Here is a 23,738-nt window from a genome sequence, read left to right as displayed (position 1 = left end):
AAACAGGTCGTTGGCAGGTTGAAGGAGGACTTGCTTGGGGAGCTTCCTTCCCATTTCCATATAAACATATAAGCCCTATTCAAGTGTTAAACTTACAGGTTATCCGAACATGTAAACAGAGCTGTGCCAAATACCCCTTGTCCTCAATGTTGTGCATGTTAAGTACCATATTTCTTCGATTCTAAGATGCACTTTTCCCCCCATATAAACATCTCTAAAAACAGGGTGCGTCTTAAAATCACGGGTGCATTTATTATTTCTTAGAATCAAAGCTTTTTTTCTGTTGGTGGTACTGAAATTAGTGTGCGTCTTACAATCGATGGCGTCTTAGAATTGAAGAAATACGGTAGCTCCTGGCATCTGCAGAGAGGGGGCCTTTGTGTGTAAATTGTATGTGCAGAGGCCTCCACATGACCTGGAACGCCATGCTATTAGAATTCCAGGATGCACAGAGGCTTGTGTGCATGCAACAGCAGTACATGCAAAGGCCCTATGTACACAGGGGGAGGGGCTACTTAATGAGCAGAACGCTGGGATGGTGCTACTCAGCCTGAGCCTGCTCACACGTTTCTGAACAGGAACTATTGTTCCTGAACATGACTATAGTTAAGCAGCAATTCTTTTATCAAGGACAGAACTTAAAGTGTTAACCTGGTTTTCTTTAGCAGAAGATTCCAAGAAAGCTGCATTCCAGGATTCAGCTAAAGCTTTCCCTTCTTCATAGCTGATCACCCTGTGGAGGGGGAAATCAACAGAGAAATTTATAGTAAAGCTTAAAACAAGGAACCCTGAATAGTTGAAAGATCCAGCAATTTTACTGCTCAAAACTCATCAGGCTGCAGAACACGTAGTGTTATGAGAAGATGTGCAGCAGACACGGAGATCTTGATATGCCATTTTTACAGTTTCAGATTATCAACTCTTCATGGAGAACGGTGTACATTCATTTTCATGAGAGAAATAAGCAGCTGACACCTAGCCATGAAGGACTGGGAGCTGAATATATTGTTAGAAGATACATAATGAAACCTAGGGCTTATTCAGATAGCACGTGACATTAAAGCTGATGACCACATCTGCTTGGCACTAACATTAAGGCACTGTCTCCAATTACACATTACAGCAGCTTAACAAGCACTCTGAGTATTATTTTGGGTACAGTCTCTTGGAATAATAACTACATAAAGGCCATGCCCATTCACAGACTAGAAAGATCCTATGGTTGACCACCCAGGAAAGGGGCTATTATTTGAATGGTCTTACTTCCAAGAGTACAGTTTAGAAGAGGTAGCAATAGAAGTATTTTGTCTATTACCATAATTTAGAGTTCTGGTTCAAGCTTAAATATATAATATAAATGCTTTGATAGCTAGTGACTTTTTACCAATAAGCAAATGGGACCTGTAGAAGTTTTAATGAATGTTACTGTTGTAGTGCACACATTAGTCAAATTAAGAAGCATTTCATGTCCTGCTAGCGGTAAAGTAGGCACAGAAATAGTCAGGCAACAGGTCATCCTAGGTGACTACTTGAAGAGCCACAAATGTAGCAGAATTCTGAGAGTTTTGATAATGAAAAATATTGCAACTGTAATAATGGCAAGAAATACTCTGAACTGCCACTGAAATGTATAAAATCATGTGCCCAAACAGGACTGCAGGTGACATATCTGTCTGCCAGCAGTCTTCTTTAAGCCTTTCCTTTGAAGGTGGGGATGGGCTCAGAGTTCAGGAGGCCCACATGCCTGGTCAAAAGGACCAGAGGGCTGTGGCTGCTTAGTGCACACATAAAGACATGCTTGGGGGCTGGTCCTCAAGGGTCTAAGGAAATGCAGTCCCTGTTCAGATGACATCCAGTGCTTTGTGGTTAGCTTAACCATGTTCAGCTGTGGTTAACACTAACCATACACGGAACCCTAGCAAATTACACCGTTACCCCTTTTGTGGTTAAGTTTTCCTTAACCACACACTAACCACAAACCATAGAATCATAGAATAGCAGAGTTGGAAGGGGCCTACAAGGCCATCGAGTCCAACCCCCTGCTCAATGCAGGAATCCACCCTAAAGCATCCCTGACAGATGGTTGTCTTGAAGGACTCTAGTGTGAGAGAGCCCACAACCTCCCTAGGTAACTGATTCCACTGTCATACTGCTCTAACAGTCAGTTAGATGAGCTCCTGAGTCCTCCAGCTCCATCGCCCTGTATCCCAGCAGTCCTTGCGCTAGGAGTCCTTGCAGTTGCGCCTGCCCTTTTAGTGCAATGTACAGTGTCAGCAGCAAGTTCTTATATAAATCGCCCGTTTGGTGAGTGTTTCCTCTGCCTTGCCATCTGATCGCCCTGCAGTATGTAGGCCATTTTGAGTAGGTCAGCCAGCTCCGGCTGATGCCATCAGCCATTTTGAGAGGGGAGCCATCATAGGGGAGGACGAGAGTCATCCGAAACACGTGGGTGAGCACTTTGGCAAGGTATGAAAGTGGGCTGGTTAATACGGGAGAAGTGCCCAAGGGAAGTAAAAAAGCTGAACACTGCATGCCCCATAAAACTTCATATTCCACTGGAAAAACTTGGGCGAATATGCAAAATGGCAGCCAAAGCAGCTGTGCTAGCAGTGGAGGAGTCTGGAGCAGTGATAGAGCCTGCAGCCTAGAGCAGCCCGAGCACGCTAGGGTGCTCTATATTAATACAGGTTGCGTGTCAGACGACATCCTAAGCCAATTTTACTGCCACTAACCATGCTGCAGAACATGGTTAGTGAGGCTGACCAATATTGTTAACAGGTGTGCACAGTTAGGGAAAACACGTGTCAGATGACATAAAATGGTTAACGGCATGGTTAATATGGTGTTGTCTGAAAGGGGCCTCAGACAGAGAGCCCTAAGTTACAAAAACAGGAAAGAACCAGGGTAGAAGATGCAAAGAGAGAAAGAGGCACTCTTAAGATAGCAAGGAGGAGAGAAAATAAGAACTTGAATGCAGGGCTGCTTGTTGGATCAAATATTATTATTAAACAGTTAAGCACTTAAGGCAGTAATTCATTACAATTGCAACAAGGAGACTTGCACAAGTTTTTAAAAATAACTTCATTGGCAGTTATGCGAGCATTATTTATAGTAAGTGTTATGCAAATAGAAAACGCATGTAACTGTTCTTGGCTCTTACCCTGGAGCTCAGAGGATAGCCCAAACACTTGCAAATGTTTTAAAACACGCTCCATAACGATTCCATTTTAAAATATGGTTGTAGGTATGAGATTACAGGAGCAGGCACTCTCTGACCTGAACTAAATGAAGGGGTGGGGGTGTGGTTTGCACACATGTGGCCTGCTGACTCCTACAAGATTAGAGGGCAAGGATTTTTTTCAAGAACTTTACAACCTGAACAGTCACTAACTCTCTTCATCTAACTGTCCTCACAAGCCTGTAGCAAGAATGAACTAGGATAACCCATGTACGTTATCCTGCAATCCTCAGAATACGGGTAGGACACAAATGCGATAAATATAGTAACATTCTTGGCACTCTGCAATACTTGTCTGCAGCTAAGTAGGTCATCAATTGCCCAACATTCCAACCTGACCTGAATTTACATGAATAGGCAAACAAGGATAAGGAATAAGAATTAGATGGAAGCAAACTCTGGTATCTGAGGTGATGCATCAGAAGGAAAGATGGTCATTTACAGAAACATTGGCTATCTGTAGGCTATTATGCTGTAAGTGTGCCAGTTATTTTAATCTTAACAGAATTTAAATAATCTTAAGAGAAATATTTCATACCGTTCCATATGCAGGTCTTTTTTATTTCCAACCAACATAATGGGGATCCTATGGAAGGAAAAAACAACAGCAAAACATTTTCAGAACAGAAGCAAAAGTATGGGGAAGTAATACGATAGCAAAATGAAACATGGAATGAAATGAGAGTGTTATTACTTACTGGACTTTTCCCACCATATCCAATAACTTGCCATGGATAACTTTAATCACTTCAAAACTGCAAAATAAAAGGATGACATCATACACGCCCTCCAACGTTGAACCCCCTAACATTTCTACCCAGCCCACAGATAATTCTTCAACGATCAAAGCCACAAGCAAATATCATTTTATTTAACACTAAGGAAGTCTATTTGCCTGGAAAACATAAGTGAAAACTCAATGCCAATGGTATCTTATCATGCTTATACAAATTGAAAATGAGAAATTAACGTCTGTGCCCCAGCTTATCCATGACAAGAGAGACATAGGAATTTGATTTCTTCTAGGTAAATAAAAAGTGATACAGTTGAGCATTAAACCCTATGACAATAAAATATTTTAAACTGCAAAATCAAGGCAAGAGGTCTGTTCCAAACATAACATGAGTCCAATTTTATTATATGCCAGGTCACTTCCAAAGCAGTAATGTTTAATGCAGACTAGTAGTTGCAGAATTCTCTGGGAAATTCCCTTGTGCAAGCCTCACTGAAATAGAAGCAAGTTGCACAACTCCAACAGAGTTCATGTAGAAGTTTCCATCAGTGTGACCTTGAACATGAAGGATAAAAGCCAGATTACAACCAGTGCACTGGGTCAGTGAGGCCAAGACTTCTTTTTAGCACAGACAAGTAAACAGAAATGGAGAAAGCCAGAACTGTCATTGTGACGGATTGATTGTTCATGGAAATGGAAGACAATCCATAAAACACAAATGGCAGAGTTCCAAAACAGTACAGTGCAATCTAAAAACAGTAACGGAAGGGGAGGTGCCCAAGTGCACTTGGCACCAGGGTCCTGTACCCACCCTTCTCGTTCACTCGCCATCAGTCGGCGAAGCTCACGTCATTGCTACCTCCTATGCAGGCGTTGCAATCCCAGCATTTATCCTTGAGCCCTATTAGTCCTGATTCACAATCTGCATTAGCAGCTAACAGCAGCAAGGCTGCTGCAACCTAACCAACTGCCCTACACCTTTCATGACCACCACCATCATCAGTGTGAAACTTCAGAGACACCCAGCTTGCTGTACTTTCCTTTGCCTCCCATGTCAATACAGACTTGAATACACACTCACTGTGTCTCTCCTCCTCTTTCCTCTCTCTTCTACCTGTTATGCTGCAAGGTGTTGTGGTTTGCAGCACTTCCCCACCCCGCAAGGCTCGATTTGTTCACAGCCAATAAATATCCTTATGCATAGCAAGGAAACTGAGATGAGATCATTTGCAAAAGGATTCCAGGAGACATCCTGAACAATCGACACGTCTGAAGCAAGACCGATTTCAGACAGGGCTGAATGGGGGGGAAATGTATTTCATTTTCTTTTCCAAGTAAAAGAACAAAAGTAAGTCTGGAGTCTTCAAAAACAGTAGCAAAATTCATGTACAAGTTAAGAGAATTTATAGAAGTAAAACTTGAGCTTATGCCAGTGTTTTCCTTGGTGTGGAAACATGGCTTACTGAGGAAAAACAAGCAGGGATGCAGAGGGCTATACGTAGGCACACCAGGAGTTTTTTTTCAGGCCTCTCCTCTCACTATAGACTTCACCTCCTTGCCACTCTAGAATGTCTGGGGGTAAAAACCACGGAGGCAGCATCCAATACTGCACAGCGGGCTGCAGTTGGAAGTGAAGGTTAGCAAAGCCTCTACTGATGTGCAGAAGCAATTTGCAGGGACAATGTACAAAGTTGGGGAAATGGTCCAACTTTTGCAATATCAATTTGGGATTTTAAGGGCACTTCAGTAACTATAAATTCGAACAAGTATAAACAAGGAAGAAGAGGACCGCTTGTTACATAAAAACTTGCATTAGTACTTTATTCACCAATCTTTTAGACACAGCAGGGAAAGTTAAGGTACCTACAGTTACACACAAAAATGTTGAGATGGAAATAAATAAAATGAAGTAGCACATCTACATTTCAGAGCAAGTGACCAAGACCCTGTACACATATAGATTCTACATAAAGCCCCATTTGGGTGTGGTTAAAACTAGCAATCTCAACATGCAAATGGGAACAGAACTGTATGCATAAAGGCCTCCACCTTCCAGATGTGTATGCTGTACATGCAGGCACCTGGAGGAGGGGCTACAATGACGTCCCATTCATGTGTTGAGGTAAATATTTTTAATCATGGCTGAATAGGGCTCTAGTCTCTTCTCAATCTACTTTAGATTCAATACAGCAAAGTCAGGGATTGGCAACTCAGAGTAAGATTGAGTAAGGCATCGATGAAGAAGTCTAATTTGTATCTGGCAACTTAAAGGTGAAGTTACAGAACAGCAGGCTAATAAAGATGAAATATTTATCTTTAATATTTGGGAGGAGATCCTAACTATGCTAAATTCCAGAACCCATGAAGATAGAACCTGAGGTTTACCAAAGCATGAGGTTTACAGTATGTGGTCTAAAAATAAAGTTAAGTCTATGGTAGGAAAATTCATCTACATACAAGTCATCTATGCAAGAAGAGAGTATCTCAAAGTTTTCAGCATACTAATTTGGAAACTTTTAAAATAACGTCAATGCCTTTATTAAGCCTGCTATACAAGAAACCTATTTTTAAAATCCTTTTTACAAAAGCAAATGATGTTCTATCCACCCTGCAGCCAAGAACAGACACATATGAGAAAGTGATAATTGAGCTCCATCACAGAAAGTGAAGTTCAAGCAAAGGAAATTTCCGATACAAAAAAAATGTCTCAGTAATAATCCAAGGTTACTCAGTCCATTAAACTCTCAACCTCTGCTGCCCTGTGCAGGTTATACACTTCCCTCTAGTAAGGACATGTGTCTGAGCTGTAATAGTGTATTGCAAATGGGTCACGTTGTCCTCTCACTTTACAGAGGCCAATGGACAGCTGTAGTTTAGTAAAGCCACAAGACAATCTCATATAAGTGAGTAAACTAAAGGTGAGAGCTTTTATATCTCATTAGCAATATGCTATCCACAGTAATAGGCTTTAGGTTATCAAGCACTAATTGCCTTGTGATGGTGCCAAGGTTTCTCTTGCAGGAGGCAAGAGGGGCCAACATCAAATTAGTGGGAAATTCCACTTTGAAACAAATTCTCAGTCCTCCCCTTTAATATGTATTCAGTGGTGCGAAGTGTAAGATGTGCCACCTCCAGTATCAGAGGCAGTAAGACTATATACACCAGTTGCTGGGGAACATGGGTAGGAGGAGGTTATTGCACCGTGTTCTGCTTTGTTGGTCCTGGGCCAATACCTGGTTGGCCACTGTGTGAACAGAGTGCTGGACTAGATGGACCCTTGGTCTGATCCAGCAGGGCTCTTCTTATGTAAGAAGCTATCATGCCTGCAAGTTCTAGTTGAAAGTCCTGCACCATGTTCGGTTATTACTTTGTTTCATCAGATATATGCTCTGAATTTTAGAAATTAAGGTAACGGACAGCCACCAAAATGCCTGACACTTGCACATTATCAGTTCACACTCAGTTGCATTTCGGTTATGGCAATATCAGATTTTCATGCTTCAGGCATATAAATCTGACTGGTGCAAGATGGCTAAGCAATACTGGCTGGTGCCACTGATTGAAAATGGAAAAAGTTAAATCACTAATGTGATTGTGACGTCAAGTCTCTACTCACACCACACTATATTATATTCTAATTTTATGGCATGTTAAGATTTTTCAGCAACTATTATTATATAGAGTTAAGATGTGTACATTAAGAAGTGTATATACTTTTCTGATCACAAAAGCTACTCTTTTAACTTTGCACTGCTTATGAAAGAGCAGCGGTAGAACTAGCTACTTACTAGCTCGGCTGAAGGCAAAGCTAGAGGAAAGGACTAAAACTGCCTGAAATACTATTTAGTTCCTTTTCCTTTTAGGCGTTCCAATTTTATAACCTGATAAATGATTCACAAGGAGCAACTGGGTGCTGTACTTTTATAACACTTCTTGATTTAGCTCATGCTCTGTGACTCCCAAAACTTCACAGAAGCAATACAAACTTCAGGAGTCACACTGATGAATAATGGCAACCATGGGTTATACGAGTGTTGAACAACCCTTGTAAAACTCACAGTCCCCGGGTTTGCATGACATGATAAGTGTGGCCAGGTGGTGAATATGCAAATCCCACTGGGCACAGGCCATAGCCCAGTGTGGCTAAAATAATTCACATTGGGCTGTTTTGCTCATATGAATCACGTCAAAGTGTGCTTTTATTTTCTATTAAAAGAGCTAAAATATTTTTTAAACGACAGTACTGTCTTGAGAGCAAAATATGAGGCATGACTTACCTTTTTATTGATGTGACAGAGTAAACAAGAATGTATCCATTAATGTCTATGGAATACGTTTGAGGAAATATTGAGTATTCATCCTGTTGGAAGATAAGGCTGCATGTTAATGTTCTGTAGCCTCATAAGCTTATTGATAAGTTGGAAGAACTGGGTTAAGGTTAAATACATTTAATCCTTGCAGTATTAAAATGCCCTGCATGTATGTACGTGTACCGACATCCTTTCACGTCTCCGTCTTGCATTCTAGTGAATTCTTCGCATAGTTGAAGGATTACAATTCCTATACAAAGGTCTAGAAAAGCAGCAATGACCCAGCTGAAAACAAGGGTAGCAAACAAGAAAGTCGACATTTTACTGGCATGATGTGCTCACGCACTCATTAAGTTTATAAGTAGTAATTTTAATGTAGGACCCCAGCGAAATGTGAGAACTGCTAATTTATCATTCTTATGCAGCACTATTGAAAGTCGTTTGCCAACTTTACACAATGTGCAAAATCAGACTATTTCTGTATTTTTTTTTGGCTGAATGGTGGCATAAAAATCCTTAAATAAATAAATAAAAATTGATAACTATATTTCTGTTTTTAAGGACAGGAAATCAGATAAACTACTTAAAAAACTTAAGTCGAGTCTGTGGAGTCCAAGTCCCATCTTGCAGTTTACTTTATTTAATATTGAAGGTGTCTCTTTAAATTGAAATGGAATGTTTGCTTTCTACCTGTGTGTAATTGACTTTTCCATCTTTTTTCTATGCATTCCTGCATCTGATGAAGTGAGTTTAGCCCATCAAAGCTCATGCCTTAATAATAAAATACAGTTAGTCTTTAAGGTGCCACAGGGCTTGTTCAGACAACACGCTAAGCCATGGTTAGTCCGCTAACCGTTTTGTAGCAAATGGTTAGTGAACGTGTTTAAACTGGGGTTATGTAGCCACCATGGTTAGGAATGGTTCACACAACACACAAAGTCATGGTCACATTTTTTGTAAACCGCCCAGAGAGCTTGGGCTATGGGGTGGTATAGTTTTTGTTTTTTTTAAAAAAAAGACATGCTAAGCCAGAATGTTTAGGTCAAAATGCTTAACCACCATGGCTTAGCATGTCGTCTGAACAGGATCACAGACTCTTTGGCTCAGTTCAGACAACACATTAGTCCACTCAGTGTGAGACTCCACTCAATGGTTGATTTTCTAGGGGGTACTCCCCACACAACATGTTCTAACTCCACCGTTATGTGACTATGGGCTAAAATCCATCGCAACGCTTGATTAACAGATCCTCCACCCTCTCTCCTCCCCCAGTCCTCCCAATGATATCCCATTAGCCATTGCTGGGGAAAAACACCAATCCCGGCAGCTCTAATAGAGCAGCACCAGCTCCTTTCGCCGCTGCTAGTGGGAAAAGTCTACTCAATGCAGTGGAAAACTCCACTGAGCCCTCCACACAATGGTTGTGCAGGAATTCTCCTCTGCACAGAGTGGATATTCTTTATGGAATGTTTTCCAAAAAAAACCTCCACTGCTGCATGGAGTTTTCCCACCAGACAACACATTTCTCAACGGTGGTACAAAAACTCCACCTTGGAATACTAAAACCACCGCTGAGAAATGTGTTGTCTGAGCTGAGCCTTTTTGTCACTGGTGTCATGAAGATTTCCTTAATGGGCAATATGAATGGACCAACACACACCAACCTTTAAAAAATATTCTTTAATGATTTCGATTTTACTTATGCAAATCGAATTATAAGATCATAAAAGCAAAATTAACTTCCTCTAACATTTCTATGGCTTGTATTTTATGATAAGCTAATTCAAGGAAGTTCAAAGAAGGAAAATTTTCTGTTCCTTTCTTCAGTAAAAAGCCTCTCTGAAAGGCTTGGTAGAGGCGATTGCTTTCCTGAACAATGTGGGATCCATGTGGGGGGCGAATGGGAAACCTTTGTTCTGTGAACTTCCTTAAATTAATTTATCTTAGGACCTTAGCTTATAATTTTTATGTCAATAATACATTTATTTATTTATTGCATTCTTATTTTTCCCACCAGCTGAAGCTCTCTTGGACGATTTACAAAAATTAAAACCATTCAAAATATAAAACAACCAGTATAAAAGCATAATATAAAATACAACATAAAAACACAATCAGGATAAAATCAAGCAGCAATGCAGAAATTAATACAGATATAAAATGTAAATTTAAAACAGCAACATTAAAATTAAGTTACTAGACGGTTAAAATGCTGAGAAAATAAAAATGTAATCTAGTGTTATTCATTGAATATTTTGTGCCTTTGTAAATGTTTCTATAATTATGGAAGAAGGCATCCTAATGTTCTGTTTCTTAGCAGATTTCATGCAGCTTTAAGACAGACTGTATAGGATGAAGATTAACTATTTTCTTAAAAGTGCTTAAGTACCATAACTTTCTCTCCCAAGTGTTTTAAGCCATCATATCAGTTACAAGATATTAACACTGGAAAGACTACCAGGGCAATAAAGATTGCTTACCTGGCCAGCTGTGTCAACTACCTGAAGGTGATATTCTTGCCCATTTACTGTAATCAGCTTTGTGAATGCTGGACAAATTAAAAAAAAAAGGCACTTTAGTATTTCACATGCACGGTCTGTCAATTGTATACATTTAAGTAATTTGATGGGTCATATCTTTAATATCAGAGAAAAATAACCCAGGATTCACTATGACTGTTTTGAGTTATTAAATAGCCAAAATACTAAAAAAAAATTGCAGATAATAAAACCTCAAACAATTTATATAATATTCAAATCATGTCCTAATCAGATATTTCAATCCAATCATGGGTGTCTATACACAGAGTTGATACAAAATTAAGGCCTAGAAATCCCTAAAAAAAGGATTACAATGAGCATTAACACTATGTCAGAGCACACTAGACACAAAAGACCGTTGAAACCAGACTGGCTATCACAGTATGTAGTTTACTTCTATCAAAGGAAGGACACACAGTACTATTAAGTACAGAACTTACCAAAAATTTAGTTGTGTTTGGGTTAATGTCAACAGACAGTAAAATGAAGTCAGGACTACAAGAGCCCTATAGTTTTACTTTATTGTAGAGGAAGAAAAATGTACCATTAAGGTGTTTGCAATGGAGGGTGCAATCCTACGCCCGCCCTCCAGACAGTGTCTTTGGGGTGGGGGGAATAATATAGCTTTGTTTCCTGTCTCTGATTTTGTAGACAGGACTCTGACCGTGGAGCAAGAAAACCACATTCCGCACCCGTTCCCCCACGTAGTTGGCACAGAGAGAACTGTGCCAGCTGCCTCTCTGTGCTTGGAAAACAGAGACCGGAGACAGGAAAACGGGGAGTGTTCCTGGGCCTGAAGGGGGAAGTGACTGGGGTAGCTGTGGTATGAAGTTTCCTATGGCCACCCCAGCCTCCCTCCCTCCCTCCCCTCTGAGGTGCTGCTGTTAGAAGGGTAAAATCCAGGGCTGCTGGATAGTGAAGGTGAAGACCGCCTTTGCTGTCCTAGCACCTTGCACCAGATAGTCAGACGCTGCCAAATATCCACATAGTATTGCATCGACACTTCATCATGACACACTATGGTTAAGTTTCCACAAGTTGTCTTGTGGGGACTGGTGAATGGATTGTCTGCCTTACAGTAAGGGCCTGGACTAGATGTCCTTTTGATTCCTACCAACTAAATAATTCTAAATAGAGCTGCATTGTTCAATAATCAGTTAATAAATTTAAAACTTTGATTAAAAAGGTATTTAAAAAAACAGATGCACAAGATGAAAACCTATGTTAAAAGAGGCATTCTCTCTGTGTGCTGTCTATTTATATGTTTGTATGTAATCAGTTTTTATAATATATTTTTAAAAGTTTGGTCTTTGTAAACCACCCAGGAAAACAATAACAATTCTAAATTGGGTGTTAGCTAGGAAAGAACTCTTCTTGCATGCTCAAGAGAAATAGTTCAGAGTTACTTACTGTTTTCTATGGTAGGATCATATGAATCAACAAATTGGCCTTCCACAAACTGAATAGTTAAAGATGATTTCCCTGTGAAGAAAGTAAAGTAAATGTTAAAACGGTGCTGCACACACTGTATTGACATTTTGCCATCAGACTTGGAGCCAAAGTTTCTGCATTTTATAAAACATGGACTGGGATCTGAAAAGAATTCCCTCCACCAATCAAATCCCAAATCCCACACCTATATCTTTGGTTTCCCTATGAACATCAATGCGGACATGATTTACTTGCATGTAGGTTTGGACCCTAGCTTTAAAATGACTGAGCATAGGTTATGACAACAGTCCCCAACCTGGCGCCTTCCAGATGTCTTGGGCTACAATTTCCAGTCAGCATGTCCAATGGATAGGGATGGGGGAGCCCAAAACATCTGGAGGACACCAGGTTGGGTAAGGCTGGGTTGTATAGCCTTTGGGTTGTTTCTCGTTTTATAATTGTGACCTTGCTTGATTTCTCTCTGGTCCCTATTCCTTTAATTTTTATAGTGTTGGTTGTGTCCTTCGCAGTAGAACTGCAGAAAGCAGTTCTACTGTGAAAAACTCAGGGATGTCTCCTACAAAAATCTGATAGGAAGAAAAGAAGCTATCCTTTTTCTCCACAGAGAATGGGTAACAACAGAGAGGTGTCTTTCTCTTCCTTTTCAGTCAGATTTTTGCAGGGGGGCAACCATGTGCTTTCTACAAGAGCTCAACTAGCAGGAGATAAATTGTCACTCAGGGCCTTCATGGCGAACAGGGGAGGGAAGGAGAGATCGCTTCTTCTCCCAGGGCCAGGACATTTTTGTGGAAGCACAGGGGTGAACATCAGGTTGCAGGGGGTAGTATTTGCTGCTGGCAAGTAGGATTTGAGTGCATTTAGGAAACCATCACCCTTGTTTCAAAAGCAGTTTGAGACACTTGGGGGAGGGAATAAAAGGGTGCTTTTCAACAAACAGAAGCGGAAAGCTGACTTGAGCACATTAAACTAGTTGCAGGGATTTTTGGATCCTGGCCATGACCCAAAACTTTCTAAGTGGTGATAAACTCTTTGCATGAATTTACACCACTGTTACTAAAAAAATATCCATCCTAAAACCTAGGGAAGGCAACAACTTGACAATGCATCTGCATACCCTAGAGTGTGCAGATGCCACACTAGTTAGTTATGGTGTCATTTTTCTTCAAAAGCAGCAGAAAGACCAATACGCACTAGAATTTACAAAATGCAGTTCCCAACATACATACATCATGTGTTTTTTTGCAAATGCTATGAGAAATAAGATCTCAGGCACTTATTAAATATTGCCTGGGGATTAGAAAAGTTGTAGTTGTTTCAGTGGTCGTCCTATTTTCCATCTTGATTTCTGAAAACAAGTCTGACAAGCAATCTTTGTACGAAGTATGTCATTATATTTCAGTGTGGCATTAGCATTGTCGTTAGAATTGTTTAAAATGAATGCACTCTTTCAGTATAATCTTTATAACAGTGTGCAAAGCTGTAAAATCCTGACTATACTAAGAAGAACTCCCTTGCCTTTTCAATTATACAGATGTATACAATACACTTTTCTCTGTTATTTATTTATTTATTTAATTATTACATTTCTATACCGCCCAATAGCCGAAGCTCTCTGGGCGGTTCACAAAAATTAAAACCATAGTAAGACAACCAACAGGTTAAAAGCACAAATACAAAATACAATAAAAAAGCACAACCAGAATAAAAACTACGCAGCAAAATTGATATAAAATTAAAATACAGAGTTAAAACAGTAAAATTTAAATTTAAGTTAAAATTAAGTGTTAAAATACTGAGAGAATAAAAAGGTCTTTAGGCCAAGTAAGTTCCAAATGGTGGATTGGGACCCTCCTGGCAGCAGTCTTGCTGATGAACACCTGAAGAGGATTACTGAGTGACAGTGCTCATACTGGGCAAAACACAGACTGTAGCAGACACTAAACTACAAACATCTCCCATAATTCTATTTAGCTTTCATGAAATTCAAAGGAATAACAAAGCCATGTATTACATTCAAGTAACACTGGGTTTCAACACTACTAACTTTAAACTGATTTCATCAAAAGCGAAGTTCAAGAGGTCAACCGGAATAGAAAAAAATGCCTTATTCCAAGCCAGACCATTATTCCAGCTAGTTCAGTATTAGTTAGCTTCTGCATTTAAAGTGTGAGTTCTTCCCTGAGCCATGTCCCTTCCATAATGACCTATTTCACCATCTAAAATCTGAATGAAAAAGCAGCAAGTAGTTTAACAGACCTAGGTATGACAGCTCACATTTCTGAGATATGGACACCCCAATCTTTGTTCCAAGTGAAATAAAATAATGCACATGTCAGATTAACATGAGTTATTTCATTTAACAGCCAATTTTGTTTCTGGAGACTACTACAGCAATTGTTCAGCTACTTCAACTATGCCTTGACTAACAGTCCAGGAAACACTTGTAATGAGAAGCTGGTAATAAATATAACGGGATCCAGGCCATACACTGGTCCTTATGTTTTTGCCCCATTATAAGCAGGTGTTACGCCTACTTTCAAACTTGGGTCTCTGCCCAGTCAGTTAATTACAGATTTCAAGATACTGCAAAATGAAGCACAGTAACATCAGCAGTAGGTAGGCCATAAGACACCCGTTGTCATTTTAGGCACTTGGAAAAACTTTTAAGATATAGCTGCACTGTAGTAACCCCTCTCTACATGAAATAGCTGTTAGCACCTGCCTGATATGTTTGCCAAAAGCAGGCAATATGACTCTACAGGAAAAATCACAAGGTATGCTTGGTCATATGGGCCTAGATTTATGCTTTTCAAGCCCCTTTGTACTCCATGTTGTAGCTGTGTTTTAATTAAACTTGTTTTAACAATTCATCAAAAACAGAAATTAAGCTAAACTCTGGATAATGTATAAACATTTCAATATGCTGCTATACAGCAACAGGGTGGACTAACTTCAGACTTGCATAATCACTTTAAAAAAAAATAGAACAACCCTGGCCCCTGGTATGCAGATATGGTTAAGTATACAAAGCAAAAATTATACACTTAGGATTTATTAACTGTTAAAGAGCAGCTATTCTTGTTAAGTGATGTGGAGTATGCTCTTGCTTCAGGTCATCATTGGCACTAGGCTGGTCTGATTAAGGACCAGCTAACAGAAGATTATTTTCACTTTTCAGTGGTGGAAGAAAGGTTAATTCCATTCTGTCTGAGCTAAACCCTCCTTCCTTTGTGTGTGATTGCTTTGATGACAGAGGGAGCTTTGGTTCTTCTCTGAAAGGGCTAGGCAAAGGAAGGAGGGGAGACTGAGAAGAAACATGCTCCCCACTACTTTTCTATCACAATTATTTCTTCAATGCCCATACACCAAAGATACAATGATTTCAGAGGCAGAGCAGGGAGGATGCTGTTGCACCATGTCCTGCTTTGTTGGTCCCTGGTCGACAGTGCTGGACTAGATGGACCCCTCGGTCTGATCCAGCATGGCACTCATGTTCAGTTTTATAGGCACCAAAATATTTATCGCTGGTCCAATTATAAAAACACTTTCAGGTGCTGCTTTTCCCCTTTGAATGTAATCCAATTTTTCATTCACAGGGCTTGGTAGCATTTAGCACATATTTTAAAGCAATCAACAACAAGCGGAAATCCAAATAGCATATATATTAAGTTCAGGAGCAACATTCAATGTTTAGAATTGCTTTGTGGGTAGTGCAGACAGCAAAAACCTGAGATCAAAACATTCTGTCGTCGCTCTAGTAAATAGTCCTTTAGAAAAACTAGAGCAAAAATGGGAACCGTAATTTACAATCTATGACAGTACAATTTGAATTACCTATTCAACAAGCAGCAAACCAGATTAGCATGAAAAAGAATATCGTTAAAGAAGATACCAGTTATGTAACATTCACACTTCTAGGCTCTTTGCCAAAGTGTGGGCTGGCAAGCAGCATGCTCGCCTATAGTTTAGGGCTGACCAAATGGCATTAAATGGAATGTATTATAAAACTGCAGTCAAACAGGATAACGGCACAATAGTTTCTGACTACTTTCAATTTTGAGTGGGAAGAGAGAACACTGCATCTTTAAGTTTGAAATGTCTGCCTGTACCAAGACTGTTGGCATTGTTTGTCTTCATGTTAGGCTGCCCATCTGTGAATCAACATTGGAACAGCCTTCAAAGTTGCTTTAACTCGATGCAGAGTAAGTAACTCACCCTTTAGTACATGTAGGGAAGTCCAGGAGGATACACTGATCAACTTACTTTGAACACGGCTGTTTCAAAAAGCAATAGCAGTGGTGGAAAGGGGGAAGCAACTGTAGCCAGATTTTCGCTCTTAACCTTGTGGAGTTGAAGCACCTCTATCCCATTCCTTCCCTTCCTATCAAATAAGCATGTTAATCTCTATTCAGATTCAGCTGCTGAAGGATGTAAAGATTTAAAGTTATTAAACCCGAAGCATTCAACAGAAAGTATCACTTAGATCAGTTTCAGAAGTTCTATTGAGCACAGGAACTTCATAGTTTTAAAAAGAACAGCTTTGGTTTGAAGTGCATTTCTATATGCTGCAGGAGCAAAGATAATGTGGGAGAGAAGGTACCCTGCCTGTATTTTCCTTCTTAAACCTTCCTCGGAAGTCTAATTTTCTTATGTCATCCCTTTTTCTCCAAGCCCATCTTTTTGCCCTGCAGCAGGAAGCATAGAGTTGAACAAGAAAGGAGAAATGACTAGGAGCCATTTGGGCACTATCCCCTCTTGCTCTTTCTCACATACTAATAGAAACTGCAGATGGATTATTTCTAAACTTGACAGGGTTGCTTGGGAATGTTTCAAAGCAGTAACTACTCTGATGTTATACTTACTGGTCTTTTAATAGTTTAGATCCTCAGTGGGCTGAAGCAGCCTGTTTCCATGTTCTCTCTTCCCCATAAATTCTTGAAAAATTATAAATAGCTCTTGGATTACTGAAGTATGCAGAGGTGAATTTCAGAAAGGCACTTTTAAGACCTCTAACATGCTTGCATTCTTTAGACTCTCATTAACTGTTAATAAAGCTTTACAAAAAACAAAACAAAACAAAAACTTTGGTAATAGCCAGAAACAGAACAAGGGCTATCCCAGATTTAACAGCATGAGAAATGCACCTGCAATAGCTTGGCAAGAGGCCTTAGCACAGCCTTCCTCAACCTGGGGCGCTCCAGATGTGTTGGACCGCAACTCCCAGAATGCCCCAGCCTGGGGCATTCTGGGAGATGCAGTCCAACACATCTGGAGCGCCCCAGGTTGAGGAAGGCTGCCTTAGCGGCAGAAAGGACAGGGCTATTAACACTCTCATGCTTGCCCTCAAGCAAGTGGTGAAATATTCCTCTGCGTTATGTCATTATCATGACACACCACATACAAAGGAAATACAGAAAATATGTGCTGAATACCTGAAGCTTAGTCTTCATTAGCCACGCCTAATACTATTTAATTTTTGTGAACCGCCCAGAGAGCTCCGGCTATTGGGCGGTATAGAAATGTAATAAATAAATAAATAAAAATAAATAAGCGATTAACTCTTTTATCCTCATCACTACTCTTCATAATTCAAATGCATGATTCTCAACAACTTCCCTTTTCATGTTTCTACTATAACTGCTCTTCAGCTTTAGCGGTCACTGCATTGGAACTTCAGAGTTTTATATCCTAAGACAGTTTTGCTTCCAGCAAACCTCTTTCTGTCAGTTATAATCCACTACCAAATTAAGAAAGTGTGTACATTCATCTTCTGCCATAAATCTGCCAAGACGAACTCTTATGTGTTTTGGTCTTCTTTTTTGGGGGGAAGACACACTCACTGCATGCAATTCTTACAACAGTGCTTGCAAAAAGGTAGTGGTAACACAGCAAAAGAGAGACTGCAAGACACACATGATTGCTTGGACACAGGGTAGAAATTAAAATTTGGAATGCTGCTTTCCTCCCCTAAAATTTCTAGTCCTCATAGTTGGAGGCACAGTTTTTAAATCAGAGGGAAAGTTTGACATGGCTTTTCCCTCTTGGGGAATTGCTTCTGTGACCTGCAGTGTTTCTGGCTTTTCCCATGTCCTCTAGCTACTTTTCTCGTTATTCTTCATAATCTGCAGGCTGTCTCTGGTAGCCCAAACACATCTCTTAGAATCTGGGAAAAGCAGCATTTTTAACCAATCAAGACAGTGGAATTAAAATGATGTGATGGAACAAAATACAGATCATTATAACAAGATATTGCTTTTTATATTGTATTTTGTTGGTTGTTTTTATGCTCTTCATGGTTTTAATTTTTGTGAACCGCCCAGAGAGCTTCGGCTATTGGGCAGTATGAAAATGTAATAAATAAATAAATACTGAAATGCAAACCTTAAACTTCCAATTATTTAAAATGAATTTTCTCTTTTAATATTGGAAGTCAAAATAGCACTGAAACACATGCCAGGATTATTTATATACATCCAGAAGGATTTTTAGTGCTTTTCTTAATAGACCATCATGTCATGCTACAAAATGCTTCGCAAACCCCTCACTTTTGAAATAGTATGGCATGAGGAAGAAGAGCAACTATTTGAGAAATTCAACTCCGAAACTCCTGCAAGTGAGAGATGGCACTGACCTGGTTTGCATGATTACCACGTGGATTGCGGCCCTTACCAAGCAGCTTCTGAATGTTCAAGCTGTGACTTTCATGTCAACGGAGTCTGTGAGAGTGGGCTGTGCAAGGATAATCCTAAAACGGGCCATGGGTTATGCGAGCATTGTTTAACCCTTGCACAACCCACCCCTGCCACGTTCAGATGACACAACAAGCTGCGGTTGCAGCTTGAATATTCAAAATGGCCACCTACATATGCTGCAGCCCATTGTGACTTAAACGTTTAAGGAACCTAATTCAAAGTGCTTGATCTTGATGAGGCTGTTTGGATGTTACAGGTGCATAGCATGGGTTAATTAACTCACAACTTGTGCAGATGTGTGCTGTGCCCATTTTTCTGTAAACAATATCCAACGGGCACGCTTAGAGTGACGTGCGAACCAACCCAAACCAATGGGTTGCTTAGGAGCTAAACAACTCAGCAGTAAACCCAAGAAAATACTATGGGTTAACTGCTGCAGGGTTTTTTTAGCCCCAAACAACCCATTGTTCTGGGTTTGTATGTCACACAGACAACCTCAGATTGCATTAATTGGAGATGTCTACAGAAACTAAAAGCAGCTCACATCCATGCGAATAACCCATGATTTGCCACTGTGAAGTGTAAACTGGGTTGATTTGTGGTAGCATTTCAAAGGAGGCCCCACACACCTCAAAGACTGCTGGCTCTGCAGCATTATATCTCAGTTTTTACAACTGATGAGAGCACCCTCTTGACACTACCACCCATGTACTATGTTCAAAAAGCAAACACATAAAGAGCGCCCTTCCCCCAACCAGGTGCCCCTCCAGATATCTTTGACTGCAATTCCCATCATTGCCATACTGGTTGGGAATGATAGGGATTACAATAAATAACAATAAATATATATTAATGATCCAGTTAACATGCTCTCAAGAGCAAACTTTGAAAACAGGTTCTAAGCTGGGCCCTCTTCTCTCTTTCAGCTCTGATGAATGCTAGCAGAGTGAAAGCTCAGAGCTGCAGAACTTGATTTATCATCCCCAAGAACCACCAATGTTTTGTCTCAAATGGGATGGAACACAAATTGCATTTCAGGCAAGATGCAATATATTCACTAGCCAAGGCCACACATTCACAATATACATGCAAATCTGTATTATGAAAAAAGGAAATTAATACATGCAAATTAGCTGAAGATGTTTGGCTCTCAATATTTAAGACAGTCCTGAATAAGCAATCCAATATTTATATGGCTCTTTACTGAAAAGATATGCAAAGTCAGTGACTGCAAGTCAAACTTAAAAGAGAACTAGTGCACATTATTAAAATACATCAAACTGGAAGGTCAGGACTAAGTTGAATTTGACAGTGTCAAATAGCTTCATTGTGGAAGCCCAAAATATTTCAGGCTTCCACAGCACACAGATTTAAGATTTAATTACTTCAGAGCCTAAATTCATTGACTCTAGAGTGTGCTTAAAGAAACTGATAAATGCAGCAAGAGTAGAAGTGACTTGCTGTTTCAACAAGATATTCTAGGTAAATGTTAGCTGTTTGACTGAGTGAGAATAGAAAAGCTAAAAAATGCAAAGCAGGCAACTCAGGAGTTAATTCTAGCACAGTGTCCTTAAACAACCCTTCCAGCGGCTTGATACTATAGTCAAGCATACTGCCTCTAGTGTTTACTGTTACCACTAACAAGTTCACTGCAGTAAGATTTGCCACTCGACAGGCAGGCATAAAACGAAGCTTTTAATTAAAGCTGGCATTTCAGACTACCATTCAGGAGCAGCCATCCTGCTTAACAGCAAGATCTAGGCTCTAGCAATGTAAGCAAACAATGTAAACTCCCCACAGATGACCAAAGTATTGTTTTAGCCAGGTTTCAGCAGCTGTTTAGTTGCAGAATCTACTCATGCATCAGGTTTTCACCTAAAAATATGTCTAATGCTTCTGGGCACATCCTCATAATTAAGAAAAGACATACCACTAAGCCACAGAATGTTACACTAGCATAAACTTCATAGAATCATAGAATAGCAGAGTTGGAAGGGGCCTACAAGGCCATTGAGTCCAACCCCCTGCTCAATGCAGGAATCCACCCTAAAACATCCCTGACAGATGCTTGTCCAGCTGCCTCTTGAATGCCTCTAGTGTGGGAGAGCCCACAACCTCCCTAGGTAACTGATTCCATTGTCGTACTGCTCTAACAGTCAGGAAGACCCACAACCACTAATGCATCAAGGTCAGTATATCCCGATTGTACATTTTCGGTGACCTTTGAGTTGGCCTAATAAAGGTATTGCAGCAATATGAATTTAGAATTTCTCTTATGGTCAACATGACTACTTTTGCTTTTCAGATTGAGATACATTCAGGACTTCAGGGAAATTTGGAGATATGGATAACCCCTCCACGGAGCAATTCTACTTCTACACTTCCTACCACCTTAAATCAAATTCAGAATGCCAGCATAAAAGTCCCAACTCATCTTAATCCTTTTATAGAAGCTTCAGCATATTTGTTCAATGTTTTTCAAGATTAGGCCTCCTGTGGAGAGTTCTGCGGACCAATTTCAGATTATGGTCGAAGATGATCACATCAGTAAGTAAACAAATGTTGCAGGATTACTATTTTCAGGCTGTCCAGGCACTTCAATGAATTTAAAAAAACCTAAACCTTTTGGATCTACTTTCTAGGTCTATTAGTTGTTCACCAAGTATTCTATCCTTCACTGTTAGATCTTGTTTGCCTTGCAGTCTCTCTAGTTTGAGCCTCCCATGTGGAAGTTATCCTACATCTCCTGAAATCTCTTTGCAATATTAACCTGTAAAGCCCAAACAGGTAGGACAAATTCTTGTGTTCAATTACAGAGTAATACTGAATATCACCTTGGTCAAGGAGTACAAAGAGACTACATTCTGATTCATCCATTCAGAATGTAGCCTACATAATCTCTGTGACCTGAGGCTGGACTGAGGGCGGAGAGAATGGCAACAACTAGAAGTTGATCCAGGCGTGCAGAAAGCCTTAAGGTTCTTTCAAACACTGAGAGAGCATTTGAAGGGTTTTTGAAACTAAAACTATTAATGCCATCGCACAGCAGGAGTCTGTCAATCTTACATCTGCTTCACCCCATTGCATCATTGGATTCTCTCTTCATTCCAGCAGTGGGAAGGGAGAAGGGATTGCTATGGTAACTAACCCAAGACCACTTTCTCCCCAAAGGATATGCTAAATGGTACAACAGATCACAACTTTATAAATTGGCATGGTAATGATTTGAACATGGAGTTAATGTTCTGAACTGAATACACCATTTTAAAGATAGCAGAGAGAGTTTTCTATGAGGTGTTTAAGAATAAAATCCCACACCCATTTCAAAGAAAATCTTTGATTAAAGCTACAACTACTGTATTTTTTCAGACAGAGTTCAAATGTGATTTATTCATTTAATTTCAATAAAATGCCTGCTTGAGTGGGCAGATATAAAAGTGTTGCTTGACCTCATGTATATCCTCATATATTTTTCTCATTAAGTTCCCAAAACAGCACAAACATGTAAACCAACCACTTCCTATTTATCTCAAGATCGGGGTTTCCAAACCTTTTGACAGTCATCAAAACAAATTAAGTTGTATTGTAAGATATAATTCATATGAATGTAAAAGAAATTCCAAACAAGATGCCTTTTAAAAAACACTATTATGGCTCAAAAGAAGCCTCAAAGTAATCTGCTTATTTAAGAATCTCTTTTCTCTCCACATTATATGATAAATTCAAATACAGATTAAACACACAAAAATATACTATAGAAGTGAACACCGACAGCATCTTCACTTTGGATTTTATTCCTATTTTGGATGGAAATAAGTTGATCTTCAAATACACACGGTGATATAACTCTCAAGTGATTTATACTGTGAATGATGCCCCTCAGTTTGTTTATACGCTTAGCTGGACTTTGAATCTATTTTCCAATTCACCTTGCTCTTTAACATCGTTCTTGTTTACAATAGAACAAAATATGTAAAGAATGCCATAGTTTCAGTGTTTAAAGGTCTTTGGGCCCTTAAGGGCAAAAGGGAGAAAGCAGAGAGCACAGCATTAAGGCGGTGTTCAGTTCTAGCTTTAAATGGCTGGGTCAGGCACCTATGACACTGCTGCTTTGACAGGCATGAATAGCAGCTGGATGGAGGGGCATGCAAAAGCATTTGCTACAAGTCTCCAGCAGCAGGTGGGTGTCAAACCACATGGTTGATTTAATCCTATACTAGACTGATACTAAGCAATCTTAGAGTTATTTCACATATTATTACATAGAGGCAAACCAAGGTTTACCATCAAGCATATATTCAACAGGAAGCTACAGCCAATTGGAACTCTCTGACAAATGCATGTGTATGAAACACATGTGCAAATACCTATCATTCCCACTTTGTTTTGTAGGTGTACAGCTACAAAAGAGAATGCATGAAGAATCTCCAACAATGTGGTTTGCCAGCCCTAAAAGAATGTTCTATGCTCTTAAATCATATTTTGAAAGCGATCCCATTTATCTGAGAAAGAGCTTGTGGCCACTGCTTGTGGGTGCACACTAAATGGACTTTGAGGGCTCTTGCTTCATGCTCACTCACAATTGCAGTTACAAGGAAGAGCTTCAGTGTCACCAATGCAATCTAGACATCACATTTATGGAACTCTGTCTACACAAGCAAATACACTAATATTATTCAATGCATTCCACCGATTGCATAGACAGACACCTTTATGTACAGCAGCCAATAAATGAACACACATACACACACGTCACACCCTTTCCTATATGTT

General features: G+C 39.8%; 1 protein-coding gene across 1 annotated transcript in view; it reads right to left on the bottom strand.

Annotated features, from left to right (window-relative positions):
• RHEB (Ras homolog, mTORC1 binding) overlaps positions 1-23,738 on the bottom strand; it is a 29,688-nt gene that overhangs the window by 3,864 nt on the left and 2,086 nt on the right. The window contains exons 2-7 of the mRNA XM_063126475.1: positions 12,232-12,303; positions 10,762-10,829; positions 8,249-8,331; positions 3,937-3,993; positions 3,777-3,824; positions 652-733 (exon numbers count right to left, since the gene is read on the bottom strand). Of these exons, the coding sequence (XP_062982545.1) occupies positions 652-733; positions 3,777-3,824; positions 3,937-3,993; positions 8,249-8,331; positions 10,762-10,829; positions 12,232-12,303 (410 nt within the window). The remainder of the gene's footprint in view (positions 1-651; positions 734-3,776; positions 3,825-3,936; positions 3,994-8,248; positions 8,332-10,761; positions 10,830-12,231; positions 12,304-23,738) is intronic.

Source organism: Elgaria multicarinata, chromosome 1, assembly GCF_023053635.1.
Source record: "Elgaria multicarinata webbii isolate HBS135686 ecotype San Diego chromosome 1, rElgMul1.1.pri, whole genome shotgun sequence".
Taxonomy (NCBI): domain Eukaryota; kingdom Metazoa; phylum Chordata; class Lepidosauria; order Squamata; family Anguidae; genus Elgaria; species Elgaria multicarinata.
The sequence above is the reverse complement of the archived record's forward strand: the minus strand, read 5'-3'. Positions and strand labels throughout refer to the sequence as shown.